Source organism: Rhineura floridana, chromosome 10 (genome assembly GCF_030035675.1).
Source record: "Rhineura floridana isolate rRhiFlo1 chromosome 10, rRhiFlo1.hap2, whole genome shotgun sequence".
In the NCBI taxonomy this organism is placed as follows: domain Eukaryota; kingdom Metazoa; phylum Chordata; class Lepidosauria; order Squamata; family Rhineuridae; genus Rhineura; species Rhineura floridana.
The window spans coordinates 82,915,800-82,929,773 of NC_084489.1; the positions used below are offsets into that span (position 1 = coordinate 82,915,800).

Below are 13,974 nucleotides of genomic sequence, written 5' to 3' on the forward strand. Positions count from 1 at the left end.
TTGCAATGGTTTCTGTTCATCATCCTGGTTTTTATTTTGTGTTTTTTCTGGGCCTGATGTGTGGTGATCCCCTCCCTGCATCTAATATGCAACTGTAGTGCCAGACTGTTCAGTGCGAACTGGTAAATCACCATTGAAGCTTTCAGGGCTACTGTGCCTTTAATTGGAAGGTTCCTCTTAGTGGCTTTTGCCTTTATTTGCTTTCTGTTCAGCATCCTCAGGGAATTAATAATGAACCATCCCCTTTTTGTCAGATTCTGTCCTCTATGGGGTAGGGGCTTTCATTATTCATGTCTTCTGCTTAATTTGTTTGCTATCTTTTGTAGTAAAATATTGCTATTTCACTATAAAACCAGTAATTAATGATCCCTCACCCAACAAGGAATAGGAATTGACTGATTACAGGGCACTTCATCAATAATGCTGTAGCCACACCAAACTGGAAGCAATTAGAGGCAAAAGCTGTAAGGAGGAAGCTTCTAATTAAAGTCGCATGGGACCTTTGCTGTCAATCTGAGTAAACATTACAGAAAGATCTTAGCTGTTGGGATGGGCATTGCCACTAAGCATTGTGTGGAACCATTTAAAAATCCATGTTCCAACTAACTGTGGACCAGCAATCTCTGCAATCCTAAGAGTTCAAAGTGTCCTAAGTATGGAAGCAGCCCTCCTTTGACATCCTACTGAAATCCAAAATAGAGTCCCTGCCAATAAACCAATGCTATTTCCATCTCCTTTCTGGTAAACAGCATCATCATCAAAACTCTCTAAATCAATAGAAACTCAAAACAGAAGAAGTGTTTATTATTGAAAATATTTACATTATCTCAGTGTCACATAAAAAGCCCCCAAGGATAGTCGACCGCACTGCACAATGCCGATTAGAAACTCTTGATGCAGCACAAACCTTATAGCTTCATCATCATAATCTTTGTATCATTTTGAACAAAGTTTCCCTTTTTTAAAAAAAATCTTATTTTTGAGCCCCCATCAAAAGAAGCCATGACATCTTTCAATCGTCCTCTTCCCAGGGAAAAGCAAAAATAATCTGGGGGAGAGAGAGATCTCCAAAAGTACTACAGAGACTGTTAATTTCAAAGCTTTGACTGCTAGCAGGACCAACATGTAGCTTGGAAGGCAAATTCTGATCTAAAGACCCTAGGAACAATGTAGAAGGTCCACATGCAGTTTTCAAGCTTCCCACATTTCCACTTTTTGGATGTTCCATTGTACATTGGAACATACTTTTAAACCACTAAGCGAGATTCACCTCCAGGTGACCAGGAGAGGAAATACGTGCAAATCAGGATGGATCTTTTTGCTTTTGCTTTCCGGCTATCAAAGATCCACAAATGATGAAAATAGGTACATGAAGGGCCAACAGACAAATGTGAAATTCTTGAGGGCTAGGACCGACTGTGGCTGTATTTTGCAACACATGCAGATGGCAAGGGAATGTGGCAAGGCTACCATGAAGGATGAGAGATTCCCAGGTTATTATCTGAGTACAATAAATGAACAGCTGTTATTGGCATCCGGGGAGGGGATTTCTGGATCTGTGTCTTCTAGGCAGTGCTTCTGTTGCATGGATAATGCCAACTCCGAGCACTCAAAACAGTAATATTGCGTAGCTGTCCCTGTTATGAATGACATATGGTATCTGGCGGCATGAAAGCCTTCAAGATGAAGTGGTAGACATTGCCTGTGGGATCATAAGTGACCCAGAAACACAAATCTTATACCCTTGTCCCCAGCCACTATTGTGAGCTCATGTGTGTTGTTTTAAACACCTTTAGAGGTTGAGGGGCATCCTCATGTAAAGTGGCATAGAGCTGTAAGACTAGGACCACATTCACACCATACATTTGTTCCACAATTATTCCACTTTAAACAGTTATGGCTTCCCCCCAAAGCATCCTAGGAAGTGTCATTTGTGAAGGGTGCTGAGAGTTGTTAAGAGAATCCTCCCCCCGCCTCACAGAGCTGCAATTCCCAGAGTTTTATCAGAAGAGAAACTGACTGTTAAATTGCTCTGAGAACTGTATCCCTGTGAGGGGAACAGGGGTCTCCTAACAACTGTCAGCACCCTTCACAAACCACAGCTCCCAAGATTCTTTGGGGGATGCCATGACTGTCTGAAGTGGAATAATAGTGGAATAAATGTGTGGTGTGAATGTGGCCTATGGCTTCAAGACTATTCACAACTAGGGGAAGAACCGTCGCTTGCTGGTAGTGGATGAAAAAAAATAGGCTGCAGTCCTGTGCACACTTCCTTGGAAAGGCACAGATCTTTAGAAAACTCCATACAATTCCCTTCATTTAACCAATCTCCGCGACGTGGCAGTTCAGTGTCTCCATGAAATGAATATATGCCCTCTGTTACAGCTGGGAAATAATATCATATCATCATTCTGGATCGAGGTTAGTGCTCGGATAGAGCAAAGGAGTAGATGTGCAGTGTTGAATTACAGGGGGAAACTCTTTATGCAAGGAGGAAAAAGGCAACTATGAAACCACCGGGAATATCTCATCAAGGGGAGCATGGTAGAACAGTCCAACTGCAATCATGAAACAGAAGAGGAGATGGATAGCAGAGATGGAGCGGTTCTGTTTTGGGGATTGTTTGCAGCAACGTCTTTAAGGTCTTGGGAATGTGGGAAGATTTCTTGCTGACACTCGTCTTCTGTAATTTTGCTCCTCTTTCTGCAGTGACATCTTGTTTTCCTTTTCGGCCTTCTTGTCTCAAAAGCAGCAGCGAGTCAGAAACGGAAAGATATCCACAAAGACACACAAGAGTTGCCTCGTAGCGAAAATTAGAACGGGGGTGGTGGTTAAAAAAAAAGGAACTCGGGAAGAGAGAGTATTTTTGGGGATGGGGTGGAGAGAGGACAAGAGAGAACTGAACTCCACAGGCAGCTGGTGGGAGGTGGCCCCGGTCACACGGCCGCAGTCTGTTTTATACTGTGAAAGCTAATCCTTGTTGGGGAGGTTGGGATGGACATCGCCCGGGCGACCCGCACCCGCAGGGAGTGGTGGTCCTGCCAGCGATGCCATCTTTTCCTGGCTGCAGAACGTACCTGGTGGAGAGAAGAGACACTCTTTAGAGGTCATTGTTGCATGTGTGTGTGTGAAAGAGAGTGCTGTGTCAGTGTGTGGGTGTGTGAGTGTATATGTGTGAGTGTGTGAGAGGGTGTGTGAGAGTGTAAGTACATGTGTCAGTGTGAGAGTGCATGTGTCAGTGAGTGTGTGTGCGAGAGTGAGTGTGTGTGTGTGTGAGCTGCTGGATACCACCTGAGGGGGTCCCCTAACAGCACTGTGGTTCTTGGCTGGGTTTGGTCAGGAGAGGCCAGGGTTGTGGCTTAACGGCAGAGCATCTGCATTGCATGCACAAAGTCCCAGGTTCGGTCCCCAATGGCGTCTCCAGGTAGAGCTGGGAAAGATTCCTGCTCTGAAACCCTGCAGTGCTGCTGCCAGTTGGTGTAAAACGGGTAGCCAATGTGGTGCCCTCCAGACGTGGTTGGAGTCCCCTCAGAGACAGACATCATGGCCAGTGGGCCAGGGATGATGGGAGTTGAGAGCCACATCTGCAGGGCACAGCGTCGGTTACCCCTGGTGTAGACAGCGCTGAGCTAGATGAACCCTTGGCCTGACTTAGGCTATGGCAGCTTCCGATGTTCCATATGGAACCCATTGGCCTGCCGGAGACTGTCGTGATGGTCTGGCAGAGAGGGACAATGGCCCTGCTTTGGTAAAGGAGATGTCTCTGAATGGATGAACGACCAGAAGAGCCTGCTGGATCAGGCCAGTGGCCAATCCAGTCCAGGATCCCGTTCTCACAGTGGCCAGCCAGGTGCGCATGGGAAGCCTGCAAGCAGGATTTGAGTACAAGAGCACTCTCCCCTCCTGTGGCTTCCAGCAACTGGTATTCAGAAGCACGCTGAGAAGTCCTTTGGAAATCCCGGTTTCGCTTCCCTTCCATGTGGGATGTGATGCCATCAAGTCTTTTCTGAGGAAGTTTAGTTTGGGAGTCAGAATTGTGGGATTTTGTGGAAGCTCTGGAGGGGCCTGGCATCCCCTGAAGCCCAATGGGGAGCAGAATCTGCTGAAGTGTTAATGGTGTAAGTGTCAACTTATGCTCAGCCTGTATATACATGTGTCAGTATGCCATATATCAATAAAATACCACCAGCCTCCAGTGACCTCACTCCAAAGAATCATAATGCCATTATACAACTACACTTGGTAGTAGTCATGTACAGTTCTGGTTGTCTCACCTCTCAGGCCACTCCCCTTATCCTACATATTTGGCGATTCCAATTTCTGACAGATGCTTTCTTAACTACGTTTACCCTTCCTGAGGGAACCCTGAAAAGCCCTTTTCAACAGTGATGTGCAGGCAAGTGGATAGCTCACTGGTTAAATCATGATTCATAATGGGCTGTTATGACAAACAGACTTTGAAGCTGCTGAATTCATAATAAAGGCACATATATAATGAAGCAGGTTGTTACTTGGTGCTCCTAAGACACAATCTTGCCTTTGCAGAACCTGCTGTTCAGGGAGATACTTTATAGGCTAACAATGCTCTACTCTCTCTCCAGTTGGATGAATTGCTGATTGGAAATTCAGCTTTGTCAGAACTGGTATCCAACGACTAGAAATGAAAACAACCACCTTGGATGAAGTAGTAGTTTCTCCACCCACTTCTCTCCAGGACAGCAATTTTCAAAAAATGTCTACCTCCAGGAACCACATTCCACATTAACTTATTTGCTGAGGAACATCTAAGCCAGCCTTCCTTAACCTGGAGCCCCCTAACATATTCTTAGAGCAACTAGATGCCTTCCAGAAGGTTTGGACTACAACTCCGATCAGCCCCATCCAGCATGAGCCAATGATCGGGAGTGGATGGTGGGAGGTGCAGTCTAAAACATCCGGAAGGTACCAGGGTGGGGGAGGTTGCTCTGTGCATCTGTTATTGGGCCCATGCTGATTGCAGACCATTCTGGGGCGTGCTTTGGGGTGTGACTTGGCTCTTGCAAGGCACTGAACTTGGGGGCCACGCACAAGTGGCATGTGCGACCGATAACACAACACACCTCTGTGGCTGCACATTGCAGGGGAAGATGGAGAGTAGGGACCTCGCTGTCGTTCAGCAAAGCTTTCCCATAATTCCTGACCTCACTGAGATACCCCCATAAAGGCGTAAAGAACTAGTTTTCCTGATCGTGGGTCACAGTTTAAAAAGCAGAACTCTATGATACTATGCGAGGGAGACTCAGAAGGGGAACTCCAGCTGAGAGAGCCGCTCAAAGTATTTGCCAAAAAGGTGGTGTGGCATAGTGGGTGGAGTATTTGGCCCTGGGAACTCTGAGTTCAAATCCCCACTGTGGGCCAATCAACTCTCCTTCAGACTAACCTACCTCACAAGCTGTGATGGATGACGTGTGTGTATGTGTGTAAGCCACATACACCATCCTGATTGGAGTAGTATGCAGCTTGTTGGAAAACTGGTAAAATTAGCAGAGCGTAGCCAAGGGTAGCTCGCTCAGCGTTTCTGTGCAGAGTGAGTGTGTTTGGTTTACCTGAGAGAAAGCAAGCTTTTACCTTGCTTTGAATCATTGAGACTTTACACTTAGTAAAACAAGAAAAGTCAACTTTATCAAAAGAAATACATACTTATTTATTTATTTATTTAGTTGCATTTCTAAACCGCCCTATAGCTAGCAGCTCCCAGGGCGGTGTACAACATGATAAAACCACAATATTTAAAATACAGCAAGTGTGTATTGCGCAGACAATATAAACATTATATAAACAAAGTGAAAGAAAACTAAAAAAAATAAGATTAAAAGCTTAAATACTTTAAAATGCCTGGGTGAAGAGGTGGGTTTTTACCTGGCGCCGAAAAGATGACAGAGAAGGCGCCAGGCGTATCTCATCTGGGAGGGCATTCCATAATTTGGGGGCCACCACCGAAAAGGCCCTAGATCTTGTTACTGTTCTCCGGGCCTCTGTATGGGTTGGGACCCGGAGAAGGGCCTCAGACGAAGATGATAGGAAAGGCTCTAGTTCTAGTTAACTAACTAAGCTGGAGGAACAATAGCCAGACTTGGGTCATTGTCTTTGTGCTACAGGAGGGAGACAAAGATGTCTCCTCTGCCTTGGCTGGTCCAAGAAGTAGGGGATGGAAGAGAGGTCAGCTCCCTGAGAGTATCAGTTTACAACGGAAGGAGGGCAGAGGCTCACAGGTAACATTAGGCAGTCTAGTCAGCTGGAGGACCTACTCTCTATCTCCCCTTAGGTATGCAAAGAGAACGAAATAGGAGTTATTCTTGCCACACTTCCAACACAACTGCATGTGCTGGAATTGCAAGGGGCTTCCTTTCCTAGGGCAGTGGTTCTCAAATTCCCCTCGGCCACACACACTTGACAATTGCTGGTGATCTTAACAGACCATTTAATGATTTTTCTGCCTCTTGTAGCAATTGTAATGTGCTGGGCTCCTGTATGATTCTTAATTGCATTTTTATTGCTCCTTTTCTTTACAATTTGCATTCCACAGAATTCAAACTTTTCATAATAATAAAATACAATTTAAGAAACAAAAGAAGCAGTAAAATACCATTAAAAATCAATAGTCCTAGTCCGCTCACCCACTCAGTAACTCGCCCACTCTCGTTTTCATTTTTCTTTGATGTAAATCTGTCCCAGCTATTTCTCTGAAGCAACTTAAGGTGCCTAACAGTCAATGGTAAGGACAGAATAAAAGAGTCACTCCCAAACCTCAATATACACTCATATATATGTTAACAATATCAAATCCATTTGACAAATTCCAGCAATACAAAAATAAGCATATAAATTAAGCATAAAAATGCCCCCACACACACTTAAAATTTTGTGTTCTTTTTTATTTAACTATAACTGGCCAGCTTATATGTATGTATGTTATGTATATATTTGTTGTTATGTGCCTTCAAGTCGATTACGACTTATGGCAACCCTATGAATCAGTGCCATATATATATATATATAAAGCCACTATGACATCTTAGCATTGACAATTCCAAGGTACAAAACCACTCAGATTAGATTAGATATAGAACCAGTTACTCCATGACCTGAAAGCTGGGCTGTATGTCATGTTTAATGGAAATGGACTGCCTTCAAGTCGATTCTGACTTATGGCGACCCTATGAATAGGGTTTTCATGGTAAGCGGTAGTCAGAGGGGGTTTACCATTGCCTCCCTCTGAGGCTGAGAGGCAGGGACTGGCCCAAGGTCACCCAGTCAGCTTCATGGCTATGTGGGGATTCAAACCCTGGTCTCCCAGGTCGCAGTCCAACACCTTAACCACTACACCACACTGTAGCCTGCCTCTGCCTGCACAGAACTCTGAAGTCTCCTTCCTTCTTGACAGGTGAAGTAAGACAAGGTGAAGCTGTTTCTTCCTGTTGTTTCTCTGCATTATCTCTCCCATCTTGGCTAATCTTTCCTCACAGTTGGGAGGGAGAGGAGCAGGGAAGATTAGCTGCCAAGGGAGAGAGATAAGCTAGTTAAACAACAGAAGTGGGTAAAAACCAACCTTGTGTTGCTTTCAGCTGCTAGGAAGGGTTAGCTGTGAAGAGAGACCGACAGAGAACTCGAAAAACAGACGTGCCTTTCTGCCTATCCCCTAAGTACCTTTTGGTTGCCACCCATGGTTGGTAATGATTGGGTGGCAGCTATTTTCAAGCATTTTTCACTAGTGTTTTAAATCACTGAAGGATTGGTTTTCCTCTTCTCAAAAGAAAATGCATCAGTTGTGGGCACCAGACGGATGCCTATCAATAAATATCACTGGGATCTTTAGCATCCTAAACAGATGCCCTACCACTGAGCTATGGTCCTTCCCAAAGAAAAAGTGGGCAACCTGTCTGAAGGAAGGGAGAGGGAAGACTAATGGCCGAGCCAACATGTGACTTGATGCAATTTGCAGCTGTTAATCAAATGGCAAAACCAGGAAGAAGCTAAATTTACAGTGTAGGTAAAAAATCCAACCCAACATTTTGTTGCAGGCCTCAATTGTTCTGTTCTCTCCTTTGTGTGAACTGGCATCCCTTTGCTTCATTTTGAGACAGAGGAAGCATAATGCATTGTGACTGGAGGCTTGTCTTCACTCAGAATATATTCTGGAGCCACTAGGTTAGGGATGGCCAACATGGCATCCTCCAGATGTTAATGGACTCCAGCTCCAATCAGCCAATCGGCAATATGTGGCACTAGATAGATACAGGAAATGAAAGTCAAAACTAGCAAAGACAAGGCTATTACCTGTTCTAAGCTGAAGTCTGCAGGGGTTTACTTGGAAGCCTTGTAAACAAGTGATGAGTGGGTGTTTAATCCTGCTCAGTTTGGCTCTGTGCACCAGTTCCCCTGCTGGGAGCAGGTGCGAACAGCCAAAGCACAGCATGAGGCTGTTCGAAAGCCATTTTGCAAAGAGCCTCATGCTGCTCTTTAAACTTTCTGTTTTCAGAGATTTAAAGAACAGGATGGGGCTGCTTGCACAAGGGCTTTCAAACAGCCCAGCACTGCTCTTTGAACCCCCAAGAATGGAGGTTCCCAACAATCGTGGCTTCAAAGCACAGCATCACCTGAGGTCATAGTGATGTCAAGTAACTGACAGGTGGGTGGCTTTGCCCACCTGTTAAACATGGCCCAGCAGGGGTGGAGAGAGAAAGATCTGCAAGCCAGAGAAGATTCCCCACCTTTGTTGTAAGGAGTCCAAGGTGGGATACAAATGGTCAGAACCACGGACAGCTCACTCTGGGGATGGTTACCAGATAAGGCTGCATGGAAGACCAACCAGCAAGCAGGGAGCTTGGGGTATTGTTCCATAACCAGCAAAAAGCCAATGGCAAGCGTAAGTACTCGTGCAACAAGGTGGGTGCCTAAATTCTGCGTCTGTGTCAGAATTACTTTTCAAGATGTTTTAAAAGTTTTTTTAAAAGATGTTTTAAATTATGTTTTGTTTGAATGTGTTTTAGAGTGTTTTTAGTGTTTTCATTTGCCGCTTTGGGATCCTTCTGGGAGGAAGGGCGGGATATAAATTTAATAAACAAATAAATAAACAAACAAATAAACAAATAAGGTCCCATTTCCTCAGAGGAAAGCTATTTGGGTTTAGAGAGGCCATACAAGACCAGTGATTATACTCAATCATCTTCCTAACACCACCACCACTGTCATCAGTGCACTTTGGATTGTACACCTTGATCACAGAGTGAACTATATGGCCCAGAGCACTGAGAGATTGCATCACTGAGTGGGGGAACTGAAGTCATGCCCCTTTGCCTCAAATCCACTGCCGTAACACACCATCTCATCTTGCCTTTGGCTTAGCATAAGAAGATGGCTAATTTAAGGCAATCCTTGTTTTTCCACTGGAGGAAACTTAAGTGACTTTTGAGGGATTTCAGTTCTGATGTCGGAAAAGAAAGATGCACGTAATTTTCTCCCTCGGCCTGTACTCCTCTCCGCTCCCCTCCTCCGTAACCTTTATGGAGTGCACCTGGGGAATGGAAAGGATGTGCAATTCGTCTGTGATGGCACAGACAGCGAAAGTGCAGGAGAGATTCCAGGAACAGCATAAAACTGTGTTGGGGAAAGGCAGGTGCATAGCCAAGCACCCTGGAGAGCATGTCAATGGGCAGAGTGAATGAGCATGTATGCTGAGAAGGAGGAGGGAGAGGTTTTATTCATCATCATCATCATCATCATCACTTGATACCAAAAGGTCCTCAAGCAACTTATACAACGTTTAAACAAAAACAAATAAAATACACTATAAAAACATGGGGGGAGTGGACAAGATGGCGATCTAGCAGGATGCTAAGTCTGGAGCTCCGCTTTTTATTTAATTTTTAGAGCTCTTATCTCAAGGCTAAGCAATTTGCTCTGCCTCACCGGAGATTTTATACCAACTATATTTTTCTCAAGACTTTCCTCCTCCGTCGTCAATTACTGATTTATCTCAACATTCTTTTGCTCTTTTTGATCTGCGTCTGCTGAGGAGAGCCAATAATAGAGACCCCTTTTATGTGAGTCACTTTTTATTTTTCATTACAAATTTATATTACGAATTTTAAACAAATTAAGGATAAACAATTGCTATATCTCATTGCGAGTAGATATAGACCTGGCATATCCCCGTCGAATGACTCAGCATACTAATGCTTAAAGGTGTAGGAGTTTAGCTGATAACCAGTATGGTGTTAATGAGGAAAAACTACAAGGAGCTGGGTATTGAACCTTTATGTGAGCTTTCTAAAGACCTCTCACGAACTAAGGAGGCAAAAATTACTCAGTTCTATTTCACTAATGAGACTAATGTGACAGCTCGTGAAGTAGTAAAAGTAAAAGAAGCTATGGAAGCTACGGAAGCCCCTCCTGAATTTTCCTGTCAAGCTGCCCCAGTCCTGGACTGGTCAATTAATAACTGCTCAGACAAGCACTATGACTATGTAGATTATGTTGATCCGTCTACTGTAAATCTGGCTCAGGAGCTAGACTGGGTAGAGAAGGCAATAAGTGTGGGGGATTTGGTTTCACCCCAGGAAAATCTGAAGTCTGAACAAAATAAATGCTGCATTACTCAGTTCCCCAGCACAATAGAAGAGTATGGTGAAAAGAAAGACCCGACCCAGCCTACTCAAATGGAACCTGATGAGGAGCTGGATAAGGAACTATTTGTTGGGAATATAAAAAATGTAGAGCCAAACGAACTATGGCTTTTTGAAATGACGATGATTTTGAAGTGGATTCTAATGTTTCTAACAGAAACAAATCAGCTTCTAACAACTCTAACGGAAGCATTTATAAAATCAGACCTAAACCATGGAGGGAAAGTTACAACCCCCCCTCTAACACTGGTTATAAATCAGAATGCTCAACCGAAATGTCCTATTAGAAGAGAAAATAAGAGAGCTACAACTAAGATGAAGAGACTATGCGCTACCTTGAAGACCAAGAAGAGTAAAAACATTAAAAACTTAAAAAGACACTGCAGATGTAATATGAATTTTAAAAAAATGTTTAAATTACTTGAGACTCCACCGGAACAGCTCAAAAAGACAAAATCGAATAGAGCTCCTCAGCAAGAACAGAAACAGTCTATAAGTGGAAAAACTGCACAAGCTCTTTTGGAAATTTCTCCCTTGCGTTCATATCCTAAGGATATACTACAGAACCAGCGGCTGGACCTACAAGACCCTTGGTCAATAAGGATTCAAGACTCTAAATCTCCCTCTAGATGGGTGAGAAATATGGAATGGTCTCTTGTTCTGAATCGCTCTAAACTAGCTATAGTTAATTATCCAAAACCAGCAGGATCCGTTACGCAAGAGGAGCGTAGGACACACTTTCAAAATCTTTTGGAGAATATTATTCCAAATAGGGTCAATGCGGATGACATATCCCATATAATAATAATAATAATAATAATAATAATAATTTTAATTTATGCGTCGCCTATCTGACCAATGGCCACTCTAGGCGACTTACATGTGAAAAATTAAAACACAATACAATAATACAAAATACAAAATAGAACAGTGCGACAGCAAAAGCAATAATAATACAGGGCATGAGGCATTTAATCATAGCATTTAGCCCTCCCTGGAAATCCCGAAGGCCTGTTGAAAGAGCCAGGTCTTTAAGGCTTTTCGGAAGACATTTAGGGAAGAGGCGTGCCGTAGAACTTGTGGGAGGGAGTTCCAGAAGGTGGGGGCCGCCACTGAGAAAGCCCTCTCTCTAGTTCCCGCCAATCCAGCTGTTTTTGAAGAAGGCCCTGTGTGGCTGATCGAGTCGGGCGGCATAATAGACTATCTATTCTATAATTACACTAATGCACGTGCCATTATATCTTTTATAGACCCAGGTAAAGCAATGCGACTGTTTAAATATAAAGACCTATTTTCAGCACAGGGTCTTACTATAGTAAGAGTTTTTGAGAATATAGTGCCACCGTTTCGGCTAGTCTTGTCTCTCAAAGCTGGAATACCCGAGCACTCTCTAAATTCTGGGTATAATTTGGACAATAATCTTATTGACTTATACTCGGAAGCACCGTTGGCCCAACCTCGGATACCAAGCTCTGTGGCCCGACCGAACTCGGAAATGGTGGAATCTACTGAGCTGCCTATTGTGGCACCGGACACAAAGGTGGATCAGGAGCAGTTTGTAGAAGAGGAACAGAACCTCCTTAATATATTTTCTACTCTACCTACTGAGATACAAGCGGACATTTTTGCAAGAATATATAAGCTAATAGCTACTTTAAAAAGAATGTTGACGATTGGCAGGCCTGGTGAGGAAGCAATCGCCCAATCTTATGATTATGAAATCTCTAAGGCAACTTATATGGATGAGCCTATCCCTTCGGTGAATCTACTCCTGGAAGAGCCTGTTGTCAAAAGTAACGTTGGTTCAATCTGAACCGAAGCAGAAATTAATCTAATAGTTCCATCTTCAATACGCAGTTCTCCATCAATGAAGCTGTCCTCAATTGCTATCATTAGTGATGCTTCTAAAACCACTACTGCTATGTGGACAGCCAGGAGATAGCTTGCTCCTCACGAAGAGGGCTCCCCGTCAAAACCCGTTAAGTCTATGAGTCATTCAACCAGACAGCTGCACCCAATAACTTCCAATGTTAGTAGAAATGACCCACTACTAGATAAAATTGAATGCTGGCAGGACTCCGACCTGCCACTTTCCACAGCCTTATGTCAGGATGTTGTATCATCACATCAAACCATTCGTCCCTGACAAGGTCTTAAGCAAACATGCTTGCACGTCCAGCTTCATCTTGGAATATTGCTGGGTGGAGAAACAAAATATTTGATCCATCATTTGTAAACTTCCTTAAAACCTTTGATATTATTTTCCTCCAAGAGACCTGGCTTGGAGGAGATTTAGGCTTAAATGGTTTCTCTGCCCACTGCTTAGAGGCTGTACCTAGTAACAAAGGAGGCAGATCCAAAGGTGGCCTATGCATGCTTATATCCACCAAAATTTATGCGTCTATAATTAAATTGAACCCCCTTAAGGATCTTGCAACCTCCTTAATTATTAGATTTTCATGGTCGACTCTTCTTCTTGTCAATGTATATCTCCCCCCTGCTCAAACAAAAAAATCAGCCAAAGCCAATATTGAAAAGCTTGGCAAATACTTACATAGTCTGTCAGCACAACATCCTGAAGCACTGGTAATTATAGCGGGGGACTTCAATGCTAGAGTCGGCCCAGATGATATAACTCTCTACTCTAGATTCCATATGGTACCACCTCTGGGGGATACTCTTGCATCCGTCCCAAATAGATGCTCGAGAGACAAGGGCATCAACTATGCGGGTTTCTGTTTAATGCAACTTCTAACTAAAATGAATTTAATATTAGTGAATGGTCGGGTTAATGGGGATTATACTGGAGAATTTACCTATCATGCAAGTAGGGGAGGTTCGACAATTGATTTTTTTATTATATCCCAGGGTCTGTTCCGGGCGGTATCATTGTGTTCGGTTGAGAGCCGACCGGAAAGTGATCATTTCCCTATAACTCTCCTCTTGAAATGTGGTAATCAACAAATTTACGCGGATCAAGAGCCAATTATAAATGCGGATTTGGAAATACACACATCACGTATTAAATGGCTCCCCAAAACAGAGAAAAATCTAAGAGACACATTAAATGCCAGCCAGTGCAAATCTCTTCGAAAACTTTTGCTTAATGCAACCTCAGTGGCAGCTGCATATCAGGCCTTTCAGCAACTTTCTGTTGTTCTACAAAATACATTGCTCCCCACTCATAGCCATAAATTATTTGACTTCAAAATCAAAGCCCTGGTTTGATTCTGACTGTGTAGAGAAGAAAAAACATTTGATAACAGCTTATAAGAACTATAAAACTAATAATTCGTATGCCTCACTTTTA

The 13,974-nt window shown here is 43.5% G+C and overlaps 1 protein-coding gene across 8 annotated transcripts in view; it reads right to left on the minus strand.

Annotated features, from left to right (window-relative positions):
- Positions 1–805: 805 nt before the first annotated feature.
- CRHR2 (corticotropin releasing hormone receptor 2) overlaps positions 806–13,974 on the minus strand; it is a 218,456-nt gene continuing 205,287 nt past the window's right edge. For 7 of the 8 annotated variants that reach the window (XM_061586324.1, XM_061586330.1, XM_061586323.1 and 4 more), the window contains one exon: positions 806–3,077. In XM_061586324.1, the coding sequence (XP_061442308.1) occupies positions 2,937–3,077 (141 nt within the window). In that variant the 3' untranslated portion in view covers positions 806–2,936. Of the gene's footprint in view, positions 3,078–6,891; positions 8,265–13,974 lie in introns of those variants that run through there. The other variant, XM_061586328.1, reaches the window with a different exon arrangement.